The 26,485-nt window shown below is 36.8% G+C and overlaps 1 protein-coding gene across 2 annotated transcripts; it reads right to left on the bottom strand.

Annotated features, from left to right (window-relative positions):
- Positions 1–39: 39 nt before the first annotated feature.
- On the bottom strand, positions 40–26,191 carry slc45a1 (solute carrier family 45 member 1). 2 transcript variants are annotated; one of them, XM_056468613.1, is made up of 10 exons: positions 26,016–26,191; positions 21,126–21,559; positions 19,412–19,504; positions 16,512–16,736; positions 13,754–14,628; positions 11,723–11,876; positions 8,759–8,935; positions 7,692–7,897; positions 7,046–7,271; positions 40–489 (listed from the first exon to the last, which is right to left on the bottom strand). In XM_056468613.1, exons 2-10 carry the CDS (start codon positions 21,547–21,549, stop codon positions 461–463), a joined length of 2,409 nt encoding a protein of 802 aa, XP_056324588.1. In that variant the 5' UTR covers positions 21,550–21,559; positions 26,016–26,191; the 3' UTR covers positions 40–460. The 2 variants fall into 2 exon arrangements, with proteins under 2 accessions (XP_056324588.1, XP_056324587.1); XM_056468612.1 differs by lacking the exon at positions 40–489 and having other exon boundaries at positions 6,553–7,271.
- Positions 26,192–26,485: the final 294 nt, after the last annotated feature.

The following is a 26,485-nucleotide window of genomic DNA, read 5'->3' as shown; positions in this document are numbered from 1 at the left end:
GCGGCAAATCAGATGAGGCGTTAAATCAGAACGACACCCTTCAGCAAAACATTTGTCCTGTGCGACAATTGTTTAATTTCTCAGAGCATTCGTCTGTACAGTGCCACTTATTTACATCATATCCCTTAGTGGAAGATCTCATATCTGTACATGCTCATGTAAATATTACACATGACTGAGGAAAAGAATGCGAATATGAGTTTAGCCTCATTCAGTTCTTCGTTCGTCAGTTCATGATTTTCTTGCTACCTGGAGTTTTGAAAACAGTGCCTCATGTATTGCGAAGCAGAGCAAAACAAAACAAGAAAAGATGCTTAGCAATACAGGCGCACTCTGCCGGAGAGTCCATATTTGTAGTCCAGATTTGGTGTAGTCGCCAAACAATACATTTGGCTCGTTCTTCCGCACGGGGCCCGTTTCCGTATTGCGATCACTCGGTTTCCGTATTGCGATCGATCACTCACACCCCGGCCTCAACGTCCGCTCTGCCTGATAATGACAAGAACGACTGCCATTACAACCAGACCACAGGGAAGCAGGCATGAGAGCGTGCGTTTCATTACATGGCTCAGTAGTAGGCATGGGATGATAACCGGTTTCAAAGTTTACCGCAGTTTAGAAAAGTCAACCGCTAAAATTCCTGCGGTATAGAGTTGGTCAAAATTATTAGCCCCCCCTATAATAATTGATTTATTTTATATCTGCCTTGATGACAGCACATAATATTTCACCAGATATTTTTAAGATACTAGTATTCAGCTTAAAGTGACGCTTAAAAGCTTTACTAGGTTAAATAGGGCAAGGTAGGGTAATTAGGCAAGTCATTTTATAAGAGTGCAGGTAGCAAAGAATTCTAGCCCAGATTTGGCATAAATCTGGCACAGCAGGCATTCATCCGGCACTGGCATACAGCATGTGGGCCAAACATGGCACTGGTTGGCAAAGATGTTACCGTCTTTAAGGAAGCACACAATACTTGGGCCAGATGTAAAATGTATTCATTGGCCCAGATGTTAATAATTAAAATGTGGGTCATGTAAGTTTGGCTTGTCTTGTCCCACATTTAAAATACATTTAGATTATTTTCAAATAAAGAAAATAATTCTACCAATCAGGTGGCTTCCAGAAAAAACACACTCAAAGCATTCCTAAAGTGCAATGATTCATGGGTTTATCAATTTCATTGCAGTTGTGACACACTGACATATCTGGTCCAGTTCAGGCTCAGTTATGAGTTATTAACTTGGCTGAGACTTGGCCCAGATATAGTCCATGTTTGGCCCTTGTCTTGAAGCCAGACTTGTTCCAGTCATGTGCCGTAATTCACTGTGGCATGTGCGCCAAGCAAAAGCTGATTGTGTGGGCCAGAGCTGGGCTAGAGATATTTTGCTATGTGGGAGGGGTTTGTTCTGTAGGCTATCGAAAAAAAAAAATTTGCTTAAGGAGGCTAATAATTAACCTTAAAATGTGTTTTAAAAAATAAAAAACTGCTTTTATTCTAGCCGAAATAAAACAAATGAGACTTTCTCCAGAAGAAAAAATATTATCGGAAATACTGTGAAAATGCCTTGCTCTGTTAAACATCATTTGGGAAATATTTGAAAAAGACAATAAAATTCACAGGAGGGCGAATAGTTCTGACTTTATGTTACTTTTTTATTTATTTACATGTTTTTATGAATATTTTATTTCGATTTTAGGGCAACAGTATCTCCAGCAGAAAAAAGGCCCCTCTATATATCAAAAGCTGCTGGTCAGCCTAGATTCAGGAAACATCTGAAAAACAAATCGCTTATACACCAACATCCAAGTGTCCTATACACCTAAATGGCTTTACTTTATATCCAAAGAAAAGAAAGATACCTTTTCAAGTGTTTCTGAAACTAATGAAGACAGCAGAAGTCATAGATTTATTTTAATTGTTTAGCTTGACTATAAATGTTTCTTAAAATAAAATATATTGTGTTAAATGGGGGAAAAAGTAGTTGTTTTTTACCCAGACATTAAAAAAGTGTCTATTGTAGAGCAGTAATGAATACTGTGATAGCGTGATATTTTCATCAAAGGTTATCATACTGTCAGAATCTTAAACCGGCCCATGCCTACTCATACCCTAAATACATAATTTATGTCTGCTTTTTTTTGTCATAAATATGAAATCGGGGCGTCCACCGGTGTCAAGCTACGAGCCATGTTATTACAGAATGGCAATCATGCGAAAGAAACCAACACAAGCTCTTTGTGAAAACGTACCCCTATATACATTTCTGGAGAGCGTGAATTGTGTAGCCAGAAGTACGTATGGCTGCATTTCATCTTTAAAATGAACGCTACGAGGCGGCGTTATGGCCCCGCTGACAACTTGTGTTTCTTTTTGCGCTTACCAGCGTCCGTGTCGACGGCTTTACCACTGTCATTAATTTGTCCTGTGGCTCGCCAAATACGTAGACGGACTTGAGACGCAGAGAGAAGTTGAGCATGACGACGGGCGAAGAACAGTTACAGAAAGCAGATAAAACAAAAACAAAAGACAAACAATAAAATAAACAAGTAAATAACAGGGTGAGAACGTGGTAAGATCTGAAAACGTGGTAAAAATCAGGCGAGGGCTTTTCTTTTTCTAGATAGCTTTTGAAAACAGTGTACAGCGTACACAATAGCTTTTGGTAGATTTATGCAAGAACAGCAGGTGTGAATGGCACCTGCGAGAGAAGTTTGAGATCTGAAAAAGCATACACAGCTGCCTCTGGTGGATTTACGCGAGAACAGCAGTCGCGAATGGCACTTACGAGAGAAATTTGACATCTGAAATAGCGTACACAGCGGCCTCTGGTGGATTTATGCGAGAACAGCAGTCGCGAATGGCACTAGCGAGAGAAATTTGAGATCTGAAATAGTGTACACAATAGCCTCTGGTGGATTTATGCAAGAACAGCAGGCGCGAATGGCACTTAAAAGAGAAATTTGACATCTGAAATAGCGTACATAGCGGCCTCTGGTGGATTTACATGAGAACAGCAGGCGCAAATGGCACCTACGAGAGAAATTTGACATCTGAAATAGCATACACAGCGGCCTCTGGTGGATTTACACGAAAACAGCAGGCGCGAATGACACTTACGAGAGAAATTTGACATCTGAAATAGCGTACACAGCGGCCTCTGGTGGATTTACACGAGAACAGTAGGCGTGAATGGCACTTGTGAGAGAAATTTGACATCTGAAATAGCACACACAGAAGCCTCTGGTAGATTTACGCGAGAACAGCAGGTGTGAATGGCACTTGTGAGTGATATTTTAGATCTGAAATAGCGCACACAGCGGCCACTGGTGGATTTACGTAAGAACAGCAAGTGCGAATGAAACTTGCGATTGAAATTTAAAATCTGAAAACAGTGTACACAGCGGCCTCTTGTGGATTCACTTGAAAACAGCAGGTGCGAATGGCACTTGTGAGAGAAATTTGACATCTGAAATAGCGCACACAGCGGCCTCTGGTGTATTTACGCGAGAACAGCAGGCGCGAATGGGACTTGCGAGAGCAATCTGAGATCTGAAATAGCGTACACAGCGGCCTCTGGTGGATTTACGCGAGAACAGCAGGCGCGAATGGGACTTGCAAGAGAAATTTGACATCTGAAATAGCGCACACAGCGGCCTCTGGTGGATTTACGCAAGAACAGCAGGTGCGAATGGCACTCGCGAGAGAAATTTGAGATCTCAAAATGCGTACACAACAGCCTGTAGTGGATTTGCAAAAACAAAAAAACTGCAAAAAAACGTACCTCCTGGGATGTATTTGGCACTCTCCAGAAATATATATGGGGGTACATATCAATAATGAGCCTGGGTTGCAAGAAACATTGCTTGCTACTGTGTGAGGATGTGTGTAGTAATATTCAAATGAACACTTTATAAATCCAACCAATAGACACACACACACACATTCTCTGTTTTACTGTGGTACAGTTCCAAACAGAGGCCTACAGTAAGGCATTGATGTGGCTTGACATGCAACATCTTAAACATTTCATTGACATGTTGATACATTTGCTTTGGATATGTGAGAGGGGTTTGGGTTGTATTAAAAGCAATGAACTTTAACAATTAGCTGACCCCCAAAAAACAACAATATAAATAGAGCTGGAGGAGCTAGAAACAATTTTGGCTTCCTTTTTGTTGCTTTGTTTATGACAGTATAAAACATTTCACATTTGTACAAGCCAGATGGAAGTCAGGCATTACATGTAGACAAAGACGCTTTCTCTCGCACACACTCACACACACACACACACTACTACACAAGCTGGCCGTCATGCAGTCATTGTTGTAGCATGCTTACGTTAAGAAATCTGAGATGCATAGTCAAAAACGCAGCTCTTTTACCCTCTCTCACATCTCCAGTACTGTGAACATGTGCCGTGAGGTGAGGAAGGTGTGTCTGAAGCAAGCGCAAGGAGTCGGAGACGTGTGTGTGTGTGTCTGTGTGTGTTTGTGTGTGTGGGGGGGTCCAATATTAACTTCTAAACCACATTTGACAACACCACACTGCAAAAAATGTTATTCTTACACTCTCAGAAATGAAGGTACAAGAGCTGTCACTGGGGTGGTACCTTTTTGAAAGGTACATATTTGTACTTAAAGGGTCCTTATTAATAGCTCAAGGGTACTTATTAGTACCTAAGAAGTACAAAAGAGTACTTCTTAAAATTTGTAGGTACTAATATATACCTTTGAGGTACTACTATATAGCCTTTAGGTACAAATATGTACCTTTCGAAAAGGTACCACCCCAGTGACAGCTCTTGTACCTTTATTTCTGAGAGTGTACTTAAAAACAAGAGTTTTTACAAGAAACATTTGCTAGACAAGCTATAAAAATATGGTCTTGTTTTCATAAATATTGTCAAAATAAAGTTAGTTTTTCCCTAAAACAAGCAAAAAATTCTGCCAATGGGGTAAGCAAAACAAAGCGAAAACATTGTTATTTTGCTTACCCCACTGGCCGATTATTTTGCTTGTTTTAAAGAAAAACCCCCCATACACACTATCATACACCGGCGCAATAAGGTGCAAGACATGTTTGGCCTGATTTGTTGCTATTTTCAGACCAGCGCAACTCTAGTTTTCACGTTTTGCACCACATAGTTTAAATAGCAAATCCATTTGTGCCACTTTTTGGACTCATGAGTGTTCCGGTGTAGAAAGGAGGTGTGTTAAGGCACGTTGTTGGCGCGTTGCTATTTTGATGACCTGAAATAGACCAGATAAAAGCTGCTCTAAAGTCTAGCGCAGAGTACATTAGTTATGCACCTATGTAGGTCCAAACGCTGACACATTGCTTAATACACACAGGATGTACAGCAATACACAATTATCTTTACATATGAAAAAAATTAAATGATTAAAATATTACAATTTTTTTTGTATTTTACTTAAATATATAAATCACTACCTCCATGCCTTCTTCATGAAGGGGGGCTTTATTCAGTTTATTAATGACAACTTGCATTAGTATAATGTTATTATTATTATAATTATTTATTATATGTTTATTTATATTTGTTTGAATAAAAACAAGTTGTCGGGTTTTGGAGACGTCTGCATCACCAAATGGGGCATAAGAACAGGACACGTGTTTTTGACCACACTTCGTTATTATTGTTCATTTATTCGTTTGCTGGAAATTAGAACTAAATTTAGAAACAGTTTTGAAACAAATCTTTGCTCTTAATGAACGAAATTAAATATGTAGTCTAATGGATGTCTTCAGTGGAGTGCGTACAACACGTTTCCTTCCTCCACGAATGTAAAGGAGTAAAGAGTCAAAGTAAGGTAAAGAGAAAGTAAAGAGGCCGAATGGATGAGGATCATTCTTTATCCTCACACATAGGGTCTATTTAATTGTTATCAGTTATCAGTTTTTCCACTAACAAAGCCGCCATGTGAATAGCAAATGTGCCATGGCGTGACGCAACTGACTGTTAAAGGGAGTGGGAGATTAGACTCTGATTGGTTTAATGCACGTTATGCTCAAAACACACCCATAACTCATTAAGAGAATAAGCTCAACCCTGTTAGACCATGCGCCAGAATGCAGAGCGTATTTTTCTGTCCTTAAAATAGCAAAAGTGGATTCTGACATACCCTTAATACTTTTGTGCCCTTAGATCATTAAAATAAAGCCCATTATTTCTAAAAACAAGACATTTTTTGCTTGTCTACAACATGTATCTTGATTTAAGATTTTTTTTGGTTGATATTTAGACTAGAAACAAGACCAACAACTTTACGTAAGTCATGATTTCATTTCTCACATTCATTTTGATTAAATTATTCTGAAGATATACGTAAATAAAAGAAAAATAGAATAATCTGCCTCCTTATAAACATCTGCTTAAGTTTTCCACTAGACTGGAGTATAAAAGATGCATGACGGGCATTGATCTTTTATTTAGCCAAATCCCTTCGTCTTCCTGCTTGAATATGAAGTCTTTCATTCTAACATTATGATTTACATTATAATGCAATGGACCCTTTTTTCACAAGACTTTTCTGATGCATTTACCAAGCGTCTTAAACATTTATATGTATTTATGTATGTATTATGCCATCTTTGCATCAAATTACAAAAAAATAATTAACGCTTATGCGTTTCTAATGCAGCGTCTATGAGGGCAGGACAGTAAATTTGACGTTATTTTCTCTTCTGTCTGCCGTTATCAGTCTCACACAATTTTTACTTTTTTTTTGAAAGTCTTGTTAACACCATCATGGAGTTTTTCTTTTATTATTTCAGCAAATGGGATTGTAAATAATATTTGTTGTACTCTTCCCATTTACTGCGCTCTAAGTTTACCCAACTATGATGACTTACGCTACTGAGAGACCCGGAAATGTGAAAGGCATCCATTAAGGAAAGTCAAAAGCTGTCTGTGGTGCTTGCAGAGTGTTAATTTTGGACCCTGAGTATCTGTGTATGTTGTGAGAGAGCGGATTTAAATGTGCACCAGCAGTGGCTGCGTCTCGCTCTGGGGAGGCTCACCCTCGGGTGGTGGCAGATGGTACACCACACACAGTGAGGAGTACAGGCACCCCACAAATGACATCAGACTCGAAAAGTACATCACGCCCTGGGCCCCCCCCACCAGCGACGTGAGCGGGCCCATCGCCACCGACACCAGGATCTGTGCAAGGAAATACTGGCAGCTGAGCAGGGAAATGTCCACCCCCATCCCACGCCTGGTGCCGTCCTCCGAGGAGCCGCAGAACTGCAGGACAACATGTGGATGCACATCAGTGAGGTCTGACAAACATGACATCTTTATTACATGGCTCTCTGGAATACCGGATTCTGATTGGTCAATCACAACATTCATAGGTACAGTTAAAGTCAGAATTATTAGCCCCCCTGGATATCTTTCCCCCCAATTTCTGTTTAACAGAGAGATTTTTCCAACACATTTCTTAACATAATAGTTTTAATAACTCATTTCTAATAACTGATTTCTTTTATCTTTGCCATGATGACAGGACATAATATTTGACTAGATATTTTTAAGACACTAGTATTCAGCTTAAAGTGTCATTTAAAGGCTTAACTAGGTTAATTGGGTAAGTTAGGATAATTAGGCAAGTCATTGAATAACGGTGGTGTGTTCTGTAGATTCTGTGCAGATGTTTTCTCTCACCTGTGGGCTCTGGTAGTATTCGCAGAGCAGAGAGTAAGGCAGCGTACAGAGCGAAGAGAAGAGGACGCCGTAGGTGACGCAGAGAGACAGCACCACATACAGGTTGGTGGAGAGGGTGGCCAGTCCAGTGCCCAGACCAAAGGCCAGATAGGCGAAAAAATACAGAGAACGCAGGGAGAAACGCTCCTCCAGCTTCTCCAGAATGGCTGCACGAGGAACAGATGGAGGACAGAAATTTTAATTCATTGATTCATTCATTCATTTTCCTTCGAGTTAGCCCCTTAATTATCAGGGGTCACAACAGCGGAATGAACCGCCAACTATTCCGGCATGTGTTTTATGCAGCGGATGCTCTTCTAGCTGCAACCTAGTACTGGGAAACACCCATACACTCTCACATTCACACAAAACACTCATGCACTATGGCCAATTTAGTTTATTCAATTGCAGCAGAACGAGCTGTTTTTAACGTCTAAAAATGAATGGAAGTGAATGAGACCGGAAGTCTCGAGCCAAAAAGATTCCAATGGCTGCGCCCACTCATACACGGAGAATAAGGTGAACAGCGCATGTGTTTGGACCAGCCTGATCTCACGAGAATATGTAAGTATTTTAAGTTTTGTCAGTTCAGTGGCTAATTCATATGAATTCATACGAGTTCAGTCATATGAAAATGTATGATTTTAAAAAGGAGGCGTGGCACCCAGTCCCGCCCCTAAACCCAACCGTCACTGGATGATGAGCAAATTGTACTAAATTGTACGAATGATATCGTACAAATTCATACGAATTAGCGACTATATCAAAAAGTTAGGAATTGCCGTGAGATTGCGTTGGTTTGGACTGTGGGGGAAACTGGAAAACCCGGAGGAAACCCACGCCAACATGGGAAAAACATGCAAACTCCACACATAAATGCCAACTGGCGCAGCCGGGACTCGAACCAATGACTTTCTTGCTGTAAGGCGACAGTGCTAACCACTGAGCCGATTATATTTTCCTTTTTAAGTAAACTGTCCCTTTAACGTGCGGTCAGATTGTACAGTATGCATAGCACATTTACAAACCTGAATAAAAAGCAGCACTAAATGCATAGATGCACATGCCCCAGCAGCCCATGCTGACGCCAGAATTGTAGCGCTTGTACTCCTCTGAATCATGATGAGCCTTCGGGTCTCCACCAAACACCACCTCCCCCATGAAGTCAGTGTAGAAGAGCAGCATCCCCTCAAACGATAACCAACCTGTCGAGCATGATTTAGTCAGAGTTTATGACTGAAGATTACATTTCTGGACACAAACACTTTAAAACATTTCTTTTATATTAACAAAACCCCACAATCATCAATCACAAAGCTGTAGTGTCCTATAATCTTTGTGTTTTTGTTCATTTTATTTGATTTGAATATTTTATTAAAAATTTTTCTCTGAAATTTTAATTTACTACATAGTTTTAAAATGTGTGCATTTACTTTCCCTCGAGTACATTTTTAGTGCAGGATCTGTACTTATACTCCACTACTTTTCTTCAACCTGCAATTTTTTCTTGTCTATGGGAATTAGAAAAATCAGTCCTGTGATTCCTGTGATGCATGTAACTGATGACTGATGTTTACTGTGATGACCGAAATGGCCTTAAACACCCAGCAGGCACAAGACGTCAACATGACGTGTGTTTGATGTTATGCGTTTGATGTCATGTTGATGTCAACATGAGATTGATGTTACACCCCAACGTCATTGCATTTTGTTTGAAAATGAAAATTGGGTTGACATCAGAACCCAACGTCAATCCAACATCAATGTCCAAAGGGCAACCTAAAATCAACAAAATATCAACGTCTAATGATGTTACAGCTTGACATTGTGTGGACATTACCACTATGACGTCTATCAGACGTTTGATTTTGGTTGCCATACCTGACGAATAAATGTCAGTATTTGACATCAATATGACGTTGGTTTAAGATGTTGGTTCGACGTTGGATTTTAGTTTCTAACACAACCTAAAATCAACCAAATATCAACGTCATTAGACGTCGTTATTGGACATCAAAAGTAGCATCAAAAGTCCTTAGACGCTGGCTAGACATTGAATTTTGGTCACTTGACATCACAACCTAAATCTAACCTCATAGTAACGTCTTATGACGTTGTGTGCCTGCTGGGCAATAACTAAATGCACTACAGAATATTACGTTTACACACACACACAAAAATTACATGTAAATGCATCAGCTTTTACAGCGGAACACTTTTAAAAGGGCTACTTTTTACTCATACTTTGAATAATATTTACAACAGATACTTCTACTCTACTTGCGCTACATTTTTAGGCAAGTAATGGTACTTTTACTTGAGTAAAGTACTCTTTTCACCACTGAGTACTATATATTTCTATTTGACACATCTTTATCAAATTGAAATCAATTTCTTGAAATCTGTGTTATTTCTTTAATATTTATTATCTAATGGTATTATGTAATGATGAGCCACCTTTTCATGCAGACGGCCTCCAGTCATTGATATGCTTGATTATATTTACTTTGTTTACATACTTAAAGTAGAACCCAGAGGTAACATACAGTGAGAATAACAATGGAGCTAAAACTGAACCCTATAATGTAATTCAAGGGTGTCCAAATTCGGTCCTGAAGGGCCGGTGTCCTGCTGAGTTTAGCTCCAACTTCTTTCAACACACCTGCCAGGAAGTTTCTCGTATATAGCTGCGGTCACACTGGGCTTTTCCTCCCATAGACTTCCATTCATACGCACGTGAATGCGTCAGACCGGAAACGCAGGGTCATGCGTCACATTTCGCAGGTGGCTGTGATGCAAAGTTCAAGCTTGGTGAACTCTGACCTGCGAAATCGCATCACTTGATTGCGTGAGACAAATCAAGAATCAAAACTGGACCTCTCTGGACAGAAATTTAAAACATGGAGCAAATCGCTCGCTTTATTAATGTCTAATCATCTTGTTTAATCCCGTCCCTTTTCGCAGCGCCGCACGACAAAATTTCGCACACACAAAGCCCAGTGTGACTGCAGCTTATTTGGTAAGAGCTTGATTAGCTTGATCAGGTGTGTTTGATTAGAGTTGGAGCTAAACTCTCCAGGACACCGGCCCTCCAGGACTGAGTTTGGACATGTAATGTAATGTGTGTATTTATATAGCGGATTTATCGTGTATGGCCATACACCCAAAGTGCTTCCCAATCATGAGGAGGTCTCTCCACACCCTGACCAGTGTGCAGCATTCACTTGCATGATGCAATGATAGTGCCAATTCGGTGGATGGGGATGATTGGGAGGCCATGATTAGAAAGGGCAGATGGAGGGAATTTGGTCAGGACACCGGCGTTACACCCCTACTCTTCATGAGAAGTGCCATGGGAATTTTAATGACCACAGAGAGTCAGGACCTTGGTTTAACGTCTCATCCGAAGGATGGATGGGGTATTCACAGGTATTTACAATATTGAAATATATTCATCATTCATTTACCTTCTGCTTAGTGCCTTACTTATCAGGGGTCGCCACAGCGGAATGAACCGACTATAAAAAATATATGCTTTTATGTACTATTTTTTTATTTTAATAATTTAACCCTATTTTTATTAGTTTAAATCCCATGTGAATATATCACATTTTATTTTAAAACATTTATATGTAAATTTAATTCGTTTTTTCTTTTAAATTTTAGGCATTTTAGCACTTTTGGTTTTCATTATCTTTCATTTAGTCAAGGAAACTTTGCTCATTTTCATTTCATTAATGCTTTTAGGCTTTTTTTATACTTTCTTTCAATCTTCTTTCAGTTACTTTAGCAAACTTTCAGTAAAATGTTAAACTTATTTTTGGTAATTGAAATAAGGTTAAAACTAAATAATATATATATGAAATGGTTTCAAAACAATTAAAGAACATATTTGTGTGTGTATGTTTGCGTGTGTTAACATATGCACATAAAATATAGCTCTCAGACATTTTGTACTGTACATAGCAAATGAAATCTGAAGGATGTATTACCCAGGAAATGGTTGGTGCACAGGCTTCGTAAACAAGGAGGCATCCTGTAGATGGCAGTACAGAGCAGCTTTATTGACATCTGAGAATCTGCCGCTTCATGGTTGCCACTGAGGTCACTGTCATAACGCATGCCATTCAGCAATATATTGGCCACCTAAGGAGCAGATCAAATTCAAATACAAGTTTATTCCATTAGACTTTATTCTGAGATTGATTGCTTATACTCTGCTTTTCTTACTTACAGATTTTGTTTCGCTTCTGGTCCAAATATCTAAAAATCAAGAAACATTTTCTAGACAAGTAAAAAATTTAGTTTTGTTTTCAGAAATAAGTCAAGAAATATTTCCTTAAAACAACCAAAATGGGGTAAGCAAAATAATCTTATTTCAGAAAAAAAACAAGATTATTTTATTTACCCCACTGAAAGATTATTTCGGTTGTTTTAAGGAAAAACTCACTTCATTTAAGCTTATTATTTCTGAAAACAAGACAATATTTTTTACTTGTCAAGAAAATGCTTCTTGATTTAAGATTTATTAGATATCTGGACGAGATACAAGATAAAACTGTCAGAAAGTCAGAAATGAATTTTTCTGTATGAATAGTCAGCTGGGCGTTTAGTCCTTCTCAGTAAATGTCTGTTCTTTTAATACTCAATCTTTGTTCTGTTTGACTTTTTTGTTTGATTAAAAAATTGTGTTTCACTTTGTAATCCATTTTTTTAGGATATAATAATCCATAATTTTTACTTTAAAAATGCTGTAGTTATTCAATCATTCTCTTTTCGGCTTAGTCCCTTTATTAATCCGGGGTTGCCACAGTGGAATGAAACGCTAACTTATTCCACACATGTTTTAGGCAGCGGAAGTCCTTCAAGCTGCAACCCATCTCTGGGAAACATCCAAACACACTCATTCACACTCATATATATATGTATATGTATATATATATATATATATATATATATATATGTATATATATATATATATATATATATATGTATATATATATATATATATATATATATATATATATATGTATATATATATATATGTATATATATATATATATATATATATATATATATATATATATATATATATATATATATATATATATATATATATAAATAAAACATCCATAAAATACAAAATATACAAAACAAATGAAATGATTTTTAAATATAATAAAAAAAATTGTATTAGATATGGTATTTTATATATATATATATATATATATATATATATATATATATATATATATATACATATATACTCAAGTATATACATACATTCATGTATATATATATATATATATAGTTAAAATTATTCGCCCTCCTGTAATTTTCTTTTCAAGTATTTCCCAAAGTATGTTTAACAGAGCAAGGAATTTTTTCACAGTATGTCTGATAATATTTTTTCTTTTGGAGAAAGTCTTATTTGTTTTATTTTGGCAGTTTTAAATTTTTTTTAAAACCATTATAAGGTCAATATTATTAGCCTCCTTAAGCAATTTTTTTTCTTTCGATTATCTACAGAACAAACCATTGTTATACAATGACTTGCCTAGTTACCATAATTTGCCTAATTAGCCTAGTTAAGCCTTTAAATGTCACTGTAAGCTGAATACTAGTATCCTGAAAAATATCTAGTCTAATATTACTTACTGTCATCATGGCAAAGATAAAATAAATCAGTTATTAGAAATGAGTTATTAAAACTATTATGTTAAAAAATGTGTTGAAAAAATCTTCTCTCTGTTAAACAGAAATTGGGGGAAAAAATAAACAGTGGGGCTAATAATTCAGACTTCAATATATGTGTGTGTAGGCATATTGTGTAAATACAAACTTTTATTTTGAATGCGATTAATCACGATTAATATTTTGACCGCACAAATTTAAATTGTACTCTTACTAGAACGTTTCATATTATATACATTTTTGTTATATCGTTGCATTGATCTTTTCTCATCACTTGGATAAAAGCGTTTGGCAAATGATTACATGTAATGTAATACTAATGTACAGACCTGTTGACTGAAGGTGACAGTGCGTCTGCGACCGTTGTCCAAACCAACACTCGGAGCGATCAGCGGATCCTCCATTAAGGCCAGACTCTGTGGCCTCTTCAGTATCCCTGAGCTACTGCCTCTCTGAGAGCCTGACGCTGCTTCATTCTGCTGCTCGTCACACTCAATGGCTTGTTTTTGCTCATCGGCCTGCAACGCATCCGTCGCCAGCTCTCCATTCGGCTGCGAAACCTTTATCTGCTGTGCAACTTCAAGTGTTTCACTTTGCCCTTGATGAGGGGGCGTGTCTCCCGGTGGAAGAGGCGGAGCCACGGCAACAGCCTCGCATTCCATTGGCTGCGGCGTCTGCTGTCCGGTGTAACATTCAATTAATACTCTGTCTATATAGGAGGTGCCTAAAGAGGATGCGAACTCATTAATGCCCGTGAGTGAGTTATCTCGACTTATAAAGCTGCCATATTTGGGTGTCAAAGGACTGAGAGGGGAGATTGGGCTGGTGAGGCCTGCGTATAAACGTGCGTTTGCGCTGCTGGAACGGCCGAAAAGATCAGGGTTGCGGCAATTGGAGAACTGGCTGTTATATAGGGCTTCTTCATCATCCTCTTCATCTTGTTCGGCAGCAGCTCCAGGAGGCGGTGGTGGGGATGGTGGCAGAGGGAGATTGGGGCTCTTCAGGTTTCGAGTGTTTCTGGTTTGAGGTTGGGATTGGGGTAAAGGCCGCTCTGGGATACTGGTGAGAGTCATGGCTGTGGCGGCGGCCAGGGTAATGCTGGTGAACAGGTATATGACGCGGAGCTGGCCACCCATTGTCCTTCCGAACTCAGTTTTGTCCCAGTTGATGCCACCCACTATGTAGCCGAAGCCTCCACCGAGACCTGAGTTATAAATGAGAGATGCAGGAGTATATGGAGTTCAGTCATGGCAAACTACACTCTAAAAAATAACTCAAGAGCTCTGTTACCACTATAGTTTAATACATTGTTGTAACTTAAAAATTATAAAAATTGGTGATTAGATTAAAACTTTAAGTTGTCAGAATAATTTTAATAAGTTTTCAAAACAGGAAAATATTGATAATTACATCAACTAAAAGATGTGGCTAATTTAAACATAAATACATCTATCAATTAGTTTGAAACAATATTTAAGTTGTAGCAACCTAAAGAAATTGGGTTGATAACTCAATTTTTCCACAAAAATGGAGATCTGAATTTCAAAGCTCCTCCCCCCACTGAACAAGCAAGAAGCAAGTCCGGACAAGTTTTAGGCAGACTGTTTGGCACAAAGAACATTTTAAGGTGAGATATCTGAGTGTTATTTAATTTCCAAGTAAATTTTCTCCATTTGACTAGAATGTTGGCTACTCCTGGTAAATACAGTTGATGTTAGCAGTGTTTTTTTACTTGCTTTACAAGAATACACAAGAACTTGAGGCAGACCTTGAAAGGCAAGTGATGACACTTGCCATCATTGGTGATCAGTTTACTTTGGAATTCAACCACAAGACGAAAACCATCGTGGTTGAGGACATGAGAATCATAAATGGAATGGATATTTCAAGGTGCTGTGCTCTGCTGATGGGCATAATATATGCTCTAAATCTGAAATACCTCAAGGAACTTAAATATACTTGTGAAGTTTCTAGAACTTGATGCCCAGTGCAAAAGTAATGCGTCTCAAGAACATTATTTTCAGAAGTCTCTACTTATTTCAGAGTAGATTTTGGTCTTTATGTTGCACTTTATGTTGTTTTGTATTTTGAAGTCCACACACTGAGGTTTTTTGTTATTTTCATAATGTTTATATGGGACAGTACACATTTTTGTTTTGTAAAATACTAAAAAACTGTAGTTTAAAATAAATAGAAAAATGCTGGAAAACAAAAAATGTTGTTGTTAAAATGTATTTCTTACAAGCAACTAAATGAGCCGTAAATTTGAAAACTTACAAAAATATAACAATTTCAGCAACTTAATTTATTAGAAGTTCTTAACTTGAAAACTTGCACGTATAATTATGGTAATTAAGTACATAACACTGGATTTATTTTACATTTTAATAAAAAAATAGTTGAAACAACTTAATTTTTTGAGTACTCAACTTTAAAAAATTTAGTTTTTGCTATGTAAAAATGCCTCTGATTGAAGAAGAAAAAATCATTTGGCTAACATAATAATGTTTGCTGTCTAAAGTTTATTTTGTTAGATGTTGTTGTAACTTGAATATATTAATGCAATCTGGCCCTTAATTTTTTTTTTTTGGTCTAAACAATATTTTTTAGTGTGTATTAAATGTCATTTAAAAAAAACATTCCTGAAATAAAAGTTGAATTTGAAATATTAATATAATACAAGTTCAAATAAAGTAAAATAGAGTGATTAAAAATACTCAAAATTTATAAATGAAAGGTAATGTATGCTACAGTCATACTGAAGAGTTCATTTGCTGAACAGATAACCTTTTTTGTGGTATTTTTGCAATTGTTTTCTTCAGTTCACACTACTTATGTTTCCATCCAAAGATGCAAATTAAATTTATGCGCAAAACTGGACACAAAAACACATGAGAATAAAGCAACGTTTCCATCCAATGAGTCTAACAGAACAGAATCGTCACTTCCTGATTAACTGGCGCCAAATATGTAAAATGTGATTAGACATGTAAGAGAATTAAGATGGAAAATAGATGGCTTGACATCTTGAAAAATATCCTATAAATGAATAATTAACTAAAATTAATCTCCAAGTGTCACTCGAACCTGCCAGAAGCGCGTGTATATTTAGGCCCCTGTCCTGGTCCTCTGGGCTGCACACATCCATCATGTAGGCATGGCTAGGGTTGTCGGCTGAGTCTGCACTGAAGTCCATCAGCACCACACCGCACACCGTCAGCACGATCCCCCACTTATGATCCAGGGTGGTGTCGGCCAGCGCAAATCCAATGTCTCTTCCATTCAACACCAGTGTTAGACCCAGCAGAGCCCCTGCAAACACACACACATAATATTTGACTAGATAATTTTCAAGATACCAGCATTCAAGTTCAATACAAAGTCTTTGGGCTCTATTTTGACGATCCATGAGCAAAGTGCAAAGCGCAGGGCGCAAACGCATTAAGGGCATGTCAGAATCCACTTTTGCTTATATAAGGACGTTAAAATCCGCTTTGCGCCGTGGCGCATGGTCTAACAGGGTTGAGCTTATTCTCTTAATGAGTTATAGGTGTGTTTTGACAATAAACCAATCAGTCTCATCTCCCATTCGCTTTAAGAGTCAGTTGCGTCGCGCCATAGCGGTCTTACTATTTACATGGCGAACTTTGTAAGTGTAAAAACTGAACACTTAACTAGCGGGAAAACAGTTTAATAGAGCATCTACAGCGCAAGAATGAGAGATGAGCCTCCTCATTATTTACTTTCGCTTTCACTCTCGTAGATAGGGAAACTACTTGTACGCACAGACATCTATTAGCCCATAAATAATTAATTTCATTTGTTAAGCGCAATAATAAAAACTTATGTTTAGAGGACACATGAACACTATCATCTACCACTACCATCTACCCATCCTCAAATTCAAATACAACAGCCCACAAGACAGCAGCCTTAAGTACAATATGTGTGCAAGGCTGATTCTGAGGTTAGATACACAGCAGTGATGGGAAGTTCAGATATTTATCGCGGATGTTAGGACTCAACATGGCAAAATTATGTAGTCAGCAATAGTAATTTCAGTCAATTAAAACATCACCATGATCTGAAAAATGTCTTACAGTAAAGTTTTGCAACCCAACTGAAGCATGATTCACCTATTTAAACTCCATTACGGTTTTCTTTTATGAAATAAACTTACGTTTCACCAGATCCTCTCATTTAAGCCCTCGGATTACCCGCGCTACAGTTGTTGAAGTTTAGTTCAGTCACAGCAGGCTGTCATGTACCGTTTGTGTTCGGTTCACTGAAACACGCATGCGCAGTTTTATCGGTTAACCGCTTCTCAAATTTGATCTAAGTTTAACGTCACTGTTCTAATAACCGAATAAGAGTATATATTGGATTATTTAGAGTTAGAGGGGGATATTAGGCTTGTTAAAAAGTAAGTAGTTTGTCGACGAGTGCTTACTGGAGACGCGAATCGTTTTAAATGATTCAGTTCGATTAGGTGAACTAGTTCAACTGGTTCACTTAGAAGATCCGGTTAAAATGATTCATTCGCGATCGCGATACAGAAATAAAACCCATTATTGGGCACAAACGTGTTAAAGTAATAGTTTTAAGTCTCTGCATTTAATGCTGTCGCCGTGCTGCTGTGATGTCCACCAGTTGTTTTTGTCGCGGGAGCAACAGCGAGGATGACTGGAGGAGAACCGGCTCGTTCTGGCCTATGGCAACAGGACTACAGCCTCTGAGGTGCCGCGCGGGTCAGACACCTGCAGCGCGGAGTAAACAGATTTACTTCTAAAAGGCTTACAGTAAGATTATGTATTAAATACATTTACAAATACGAAAACGAAGGAGTTTTTTGCTATAATTTTAGTTAGTTTCAGTTAGTTTTGTATGTACACAATACAGTTTCAGTTAGTTCTAGTTTTTTGAAAAACTCTCGTTTTTATTTTTATTTCAGTTAACAACAATTATTTTACATTTTAGTTTTCGTTTTTTCGTTCGTTTTCGTTAACTATAATAACCTTGACACAAACACATGCTCTTTGTCAGGAATGCCCGTGTGGCAACTTATCCATCGATGTAGAAAAGTGATATAAAATTAAAATTTTTGCAATTAAAAAAAATAATTTGCATATTGACAACCGGGAAAACTCCCGATCATAGATATATGTGTATATCTCTGACTCTGGATGGCCACAGTCCTCCACTGCTGCTTGGTCCCGCATTCATTTCAAAGGAGCGCTGCCCTGTACAAAAATGGCGGCTCTATTGACGCATTCCTTCCAATAGACAACAACAGGGTTGGCGGCATCTAATGTAAATATCTATGGGCTTTATTAAGCAAAGACATGGTCAGACAGGCAGGGTCAGGAACAATCAGTAACATGAGGGTCATCCAAAAGCGAAATCCAGGCAATGGTCATAGACTTCATCATCACTCAACAAAATGCAGGAATCAACAGCAACAAGAAAGTCTCCTAAATCAGGACACTATTCATGTTTGCACCATATCTAAGTGTCTGGTTAAAGTTGCAAACAAAAGTTGTTGAAGAACAAATAGGAAAGTTGCACCAAGTTGATTTCACCAAAATGTTCCTGGATTAAAATCTCTATTGATCCTGGAAAAACATTCCAATCAGCCAATCAGAATTAAGAAATACGTTTTGCGTTAAGTTTGTGCTTACGGTTTGGGAATCATGTACAGTTATGCTTGGGTTTAGGGATATTGATTATGGATTACATTTTCCAACAAAAATGATGTTCCAGGGTCAACATGTTAATCCAAGATCGCATCGTACTTGGCAAAATCATGACATGCTTATCATTATAGCTGTGGTCTGAACTCTGCTATTGTTTTACAATCAAAACTATTTTTTGAGCAGCGTCTATATTGTTGTTTTTATAATTATAGTCCTTGGGGCATACATCCCTTTACATGCATTAAACAATGAAGAGAGAAACAGATGCTAATGAGTATATTTAGAGCTGCTTACCGATGGCCAGGGCAAAAATAAAAGGTCTCCTGCGACCAAAGCGAGATGTACATCTGTCACTCCAGGCCCCGAGAATCGGCTGAAGGAGGAATCCTGAAAATCATTCAAGAAGTGAGAAAACTAAAATTGACTGGCTAATTAGAATATTATCATAATAGCACATAACAGCTGCACATATAACGTTGTATATAGTAATAAACATGTACATACACTTGTCAATCTGTATATTTGCACTCACTACTTACTTCTATTTTTTTTAAATATATTTATTATCTGTTTTTTGTCCTGTCTCTGTAATTCTGTTGCACTGTAGAAGCTCTGTCACCAAAACAAATTCCTAGTATGTGTGAACATACCTGGCAATAAAGCTCTTTCTGATTCTGATTCTGATTCTGATCAGAAGAAGAACTTGATATTGTAAGTTAAATATATGTATTGCAATCAAATAACCATACCACATTGAAGCTAATACAATATATACATTAAGTGAAAATTAGAAAGAGCGAATAATGGAATTTATTTTAATGGAAGGAGAAAATACTGAAACTAATATAAAGGTTCATGTAAATATATATTTAATAATATATATTTTTATTGTTTTAAAAAAGCACAATTGTGATCAAGATGTTATAAATAATCATTCATTCATTTTCTTTTCGGCTTAGTCCCTTTGTTAGTCTGGGGTCGCCCCAGCGGAATGAACCATCAACTTATCCAGCACATGTTTTACACAGCAGATACCCCTCCAGCCGCAACCCAGTACTGGAAAACATCCATACACACTCATTCGCACACATACACTATGGACAATTTAGCTACGGACAAATTTAGCACTGCGTCATCGATGTTATAATTATAACAAATTATATAAAATTTTGTATTCAAGAAAGTAAAAGTGTAATAAAATGAGCTATTATACATATATTCTTCTGGAGAAAGTCTTATTTTAAATTAGTTTGGTTGGAATAAAAAAATGATTACAAAAACTTGCTAAGGTCAATAGTATTAGCCCCCTTGAATATTTATTTATCTTTTTACAATTAGCTAAGAGCCTCGTCTAATTAACCTATCTTGCCTAGTTAACCTAGTTAAGCCTTTAAACTCTAAAATGAATACTAGTATCTTGCAAAATAACTAGTAAAATATTATGTACTGTCATCATCATGACAAGGACAAAAGAAAATAGTTATTAAAAATTATTTATTAAAACTATTAAGTTTAAAAATGTTTTTTTGTTCTTATTAATCATTTAAAGAAGATCTGTTATGTCCCTTTTTACAAGATGTAAAATATGTGAAGTTTCAGCTCAAAATAACCCAGAAATAATGCTTTATGACTCTTTAAAACTGACCCTTTTAGGCTTTGATCCTGATTGTAGCATTTTGATGACTGTCGCTTTAAATTCAAATGAGATGGTGCTCTTTTCAGAAGAGGGCGGAGCTACAAATGCATATGTGTCAGCACAGTGGCAGAATCAAAAACAAGACTAATGTCCTATGCTAATAAGGGCGGGGCTTTCCCCGTCTGATGACACGTACAAACAGAGTATGTTAATCAAAGTGTTTCTGCAGGCTGTTTTTATCAAATGCACTTAATTAATACATTTCTACCATTAAAAGCTGGTTATATTCACAGAATGTTGCCACACAACTGTGTTTAAACCCCTTATAAAAGTTATTTTTGCATAATAGGTCCCCTTTAATATTTAACATACCTAAAATGGGACTGATGAACCAAACGAGGCTGTAGAACTGGTCCGGCAGGCCCATCTGAAGTAACACCGGTGTGACGTATGCCGTCTCCATCGCGTAGCTGAACTCGATCCCGAACAGAATGCAGCCGTTGAAGAGAAGTTCAGGGAAAGTGCGTCTTGGGGGTAGTTCACTCAGATCCAGCTGCTCCAGGGGGCATGGTGTGTTTGGCGGAGGTGGAGGGGACGGTCGAATCAGTTTCCGGCGCTTCGGGTGCCTCTGGAAGTTGTTGGCTCTGTGACTGAGGTGCCGTGTGGTGGATGTTGGGAAACTGGAGGTTTTGGATAAAGTGGGTCTCCAAGTGGCATCCTGAGCAGACCCGAACTTCCCCCCTACAGGACTGGACAGCAGGGGGTCGCTTGGGGTCCCCATTCCAGGAGATGACATTCTGATCACACTGAAAAGTCACACATTATAATTACACAAATAATTAAAAGAGCAAGCTACACTGTACAAATGCTGGGTTCCACAATCTATTTGTGTTGAGACAACTTGAAAGAATTAGGTTAACCTCTTAGTTTTTTCTTTACAAATATAAGTGGATTGAATATAAAACAAAAAAGTTGTGCTAACAACAAAATTGAGTTGATTCAGCTCATTAAAAAAAGTAGTTTGGACAAACAGCAAACATCATTTTTTTGAGTATTTATCAAAGCATTGATCAAAGATTGATTCATTTTTCTTAAGATTTATGCTAATAATTCACTGACCACAACCCAATCAGAATCTTTCCTATGAAAATCTGATAAATTCATAGGAATAAATAAAATTATAGCTAATATATCAGCCTGATCTCACGAGAAAACGTAAGTATTTTACGTTTTTGTCAGTTTAGTGGCTAATTCATATGAATTCGTACGAGTTCAGTCGTACAAAATTGTACGATTTTAAAAAGGAGGCGTGGCACCTAACCCCACCCCTAAACCCAACCGTCATTGGGGATGAGCAAATCGTACGAAAATGTACGAATTAGATCGTAAATTCATACGAATTAGCCACGAAATCAAAAAGTTACGAATAGCCGTGAGATTGTGTTGAATATATATATGTACATATTTTATAAAAATATACATTTTTAAATTGCCATTTTTGCTAATAATTCACTGACCACAACCCAATCAGAATCCTTCCTACGAAAATCTGATAAATTCATAGGAATATATAAAATTATTGCTACAGTTGAGGAATTATTAGCCCCCCTGAATTATTAGCCCCCTGTTTATTTTTTTCCCCAAATTCTGTTTAATGGAGAGAAGATTTTTTCAACACATTTCTAAACATAATAGTTTTATTAACTCATCTCTAATAACTAATTTATTTTATCTTTGTCATGATGACAGTAAAAAATATTTGACTAGATATTTTTCAAAACACTTCTATACAGCTTAAAGTGACATTTAAAGGCTTAACTAGGTTAATTAGGTTACCTAGGGAGATTATGGTAATTAGGTAGGTTATTGTATAATGATGGTTTGTTCTGTAGAATATCGAAAATAAATAACTTAATGGGGCTAATAATTTTGACCTTAAAATGGATTTTAAAAAATTTAAATTTTATTCTAGCCAAAATTAAACAAATAAGACTTTCTTCAGAACAAAAAAAATTATCAGACATACTGTGAAAATTTCCTTGCTCTGTTAAAGTATTTTTTGCAAATATAAAAAAAAATAAAAAATTCAAAGGGGGGCAAATAATTCTGACTTCAACTGTATGTTCATATTTGTATTTTCAATGGTTAAAAAATGAAAATTTTTGCTATATTTTTAAATGTATGCTACATATATGATTATATGTTTCATATGTGAAATATAAACTTGAACTTGTACAGGACTGGACTTGTACATTCCAGGAGATGACATTCTGATCACATTGAAAATCACACATTGAAAAAAATGTCTAGTGCAGTCTACCAAAGCATGATACTCTTGAGAATTGAGATTGATTACTTTTTCTGCTGATTTATGCAAATTATTTACTGACCGCAGTCCAATAAGAATCCTTCCTATATAGGAAGATCTAAGCTCAAATGAATATATAAAATTATAGCTAATATAATTGAATATATACAGTTGAAGTCATAATTAGTAGCCCTCCTAAATTATTAGCCCTCCTGTTTATCCCCCCCCCCCCCCCCCCCCCCACCCCCAATTTCTGTTTAACGGATAGAAGATTTTTTTAACACATTTCTAATCATAATAGTTTTAATAACTCATTTCTAATAACTGATGTATTTTATCTTTGCCATGATGACAGTAAATAATATTTAACTAGATATTTTCAAGATACTTCTATACAGCTTAAAGTGACATTTAAAAGCTTAACTAGGTTAATTGGGCAAGTTATGATAATTAGGCAAGTCATTGCTTAACAGTGGTTTGTTCTGTAGACAATCGAAAACAAATATTGCTTAAGGGGGCTAATAATATTGACCGTAAATAGTTTTAAACGAATTAAAAACTGATTTTAATCTATCCGAAATAAAACAAATAAGACTTTCTCCACAAGAAAAAATATTATAGGAAATACTGTGAAAAATTCCTTGTTCTGTTAAACATCATTTGGAAAATATCCGAAAAAGAACTGCATGGGTTAACTGTATGTACGTATTTGTAATTCCAGAGGTTGAAAAATATAGGTATGCTTATGTGAAATGCAAACGTGTACAGGACTGGACAGTAGGGGGTCACTCAGAGTCTTCAGGAATTGACATTCTGACCACACTGAAAGAATCATTTCAAAAGCAATCTATCAACGCAAAGACACTCTTTAATTGAAAGTTAACCTTTAATTGAAAGAATTGACCCAACATTATGTTGGGTTGCAATATGTTGTGCTATGTAACTTATACAATAATGAATAGAAATATTTGCTGGTGTGAATGAATACATTTATACTTCCTGAGGATTTTTTGAAAAGTGAAATGTTGTATACAATGAATTATGGATATACATTTCACTCTAAGCACATACAGGATATAGATATTTTAAAAAAACTAAAGTTTGGTGCATGCAGTCCTGAAACAAACATCTCTACTTGCTATACACTTTTATACACATATACACTTATTTAACAATATACTTTACAAGTCAGTTTGCATATAACAACTCCACATATAACGTTGTATATAGTAATATGCCTGTACATACATTTGTCAATTTGTATATTTGCATTCACTACTTCTATTTTTAAAATATATTTAGTTTATTTAGTTTTGTCCTTTCTCTGTAATCCTGTTGCACTGTAGAAGCTCTGTCACGAAAACAAATTCCTCGTATGTGTGAACATACCTGGCAATAAAAGCTCTTTCTGATTCTGATTCTGATGAAAAAGAGATTCATGGCTCAGTGCAAAAGAAAATATAGTTTTCAGAAAACGCTTTGTAATTGAAATCTTCAGACACATAATTATAAAATACGATTATTTCCTAGACTGAAAAATGCTTTATAAAAAAGGTGAATGAAAAAGCTGTCTAAAATGTATTACAGAATAGCATGCAATAACTGTAACTTTACCCTCTTAAGGCCCAAGCTGTTATTTTACATGCATTTTTTATTTCTCTTTGCTATTTGGGCTTATTGGAACTAATTAGAATAAAACCTAAGTATCATCTTTTGATAGGATGTACTTTTAGACAATTATGATGTCCATATATGTGGACTCGTGGTCCGAATTTACATAAAACTTTTTCCTGAATGATTTTAATGCATATATAACAGAATTTTTTTAATATGTTTTGACTATCAGAGAGTAAAAACTATTTTCCCCCATTTTGGACAGTTAAAAATAGTGTTTGGGACATGTCATATGCTGCAAAACAGTTGCAGGATGACACTGTATGTCTCTAACAATATATAAAACATTCAAAGTATTTTGAATAGCCACCTTAGAGCTAAAATGGGCTGTCCACGTATGTAGACACTCAAGCCCTAGGAGGATAACAGCACATAGGAACAATATTATTGAAATTGCTATCAGAATTATTTAATCAAGGTTACACCCAATAGAAATCAGTCAAAAAGCTGGAGAATTTAAACCTTGAGCTTGCAATAAATAAATAAATAAAAGTTTATTGTGGTTAAAAAATTAGATAGTTATCATTATGGTGATCTGCATAGTTAGATTTACAAAATAAAAGTTCCGAAAGGTGAAAAAAGCTGAGGTTCCTCAATGAAATTTTCAGTGAATAGCAATTTTAGAAGAACATTAGAATTTTATAAAGAGATTTTTTATACTATGAAAACTGGAAATACATTACAGGTTCTTCACGCAACCATCAATGCCAGTAAACAACCTTTATTATTGAGACTGTAGGTCATGGTGACATTGAGATAATAGAGCAAAACAGCACCGTTACACAACGCAACGGTGCAAAGCATCACAGTGTAGGTTTTATTTATCAAATGATCAGAAAAGTATCGCGATGAAGCGCCATTGCTTCAAGGAGGTCAGTGAGATGACACTTCCCTCGCGCGCGCACACGACGCACTGCAACCAATGCGCAGCTCCGGGATGCGCAATGCACATGTGCTCGGTCTCTCCATAGCTGAGAAAGCAAAACGCACAACTGCAGACACTTTCCTGCACACTTCTCAACAATACTCCAATTTCACGATTATCCACATGAGGATTTTTCTCCATGATTAAAAAGCGCGCATAAGCTTTGATTCACAAACATGTTTAATTATGGATGAATAGGAAGGAGGGTGCTTGGCCAAACATGTTTTCGGTTTAACCACAGCTATATATGGCACTTCAGTGGTGTGATAATCACGTTAAATCGCTTGCTTCAATTGTAAATAGAACAGCAGCTCTTTGTGAGGCGTGCGGACGCAAACAGATACTATAATATTACCTTTATCCGGGATGCTCTTCATGCATTACTGGTTTGCAGGCAGCAGGCAGGACGGCGCATCGCGTTGACGCTGCTGTTTAACGTTTCATCTTTTTTCGTCCTTTCTGGCGCAGTCATTTCTCAGCTTTTATCGTGCTGCTCCTCCGGTCTTCCCCTGTCCTCACATCATCTCTCCTCCTCCCGTCCGTCGTGACGTCACGGCATCGCCTCCGCCCGCGCCAATATATCTGCAGCATCAGCATCAGCCGAAAACTGACACCTGTCAAAAACACTCCAAATGACACGAGGACCTTCAAGATGTCCTGCACATCTCACACTGCTTAATTTGACATTTATTTATTTAGGCTATTTATTTATTTACTTCATTCGTTTATTATTAGTTTTGATTATTATATATTTTTAATTAAATATACATTATAACAAAAATTAAAACCAATTTCAGTTTATTTCTTTTTTTTAAGTTTATTTCT

This window comes from Danio aesculapii, chromosome 11, assembly GCF_903798145.1.
Source record: "Danio aesculapii chromosome 11, fDanAes4.1, whole genome shotgun sequence".
In the NCBI taxonomy this organism is placed as follows: domain Eukaryota; kingdom Metazoa; phylum Chordata; class Actinopteri; order Cypriniformes; family Danionidae; genus Danio; species Danio aesculapii.
This window is presented reverse-complemented; position numbering and strand designations above follow the sequence as displayed.

What these genes read in the sequence shown, in the direction of transcription:
- slc45a1 (XM_056468612.1), bottom strand. Translation starts at nt 21,549, where the DNA reads ATGTCATCTCCTGGAATGGGGACCCCAAGCGACCCCCTGCTGTCCAGT. An exon ending in CTGTCACCTTCAGTCAACAG is followed by an intron (nt 11,877 to 13,753) that starts GTCTGTACATTA and finishes TCTGCTCCTTAG; the next exon opens with GTGGCCAATATATTGCTGAA. An exon ending in AATACTACCAGAGCCCACAG is followed by an intron (nt 7,272 to 7,691) that starts GTGAGAGAAAAC and finishes GTTGTCCTGCAG; the next exon opens with TTCTGCGGCTCCTCGGAGGA.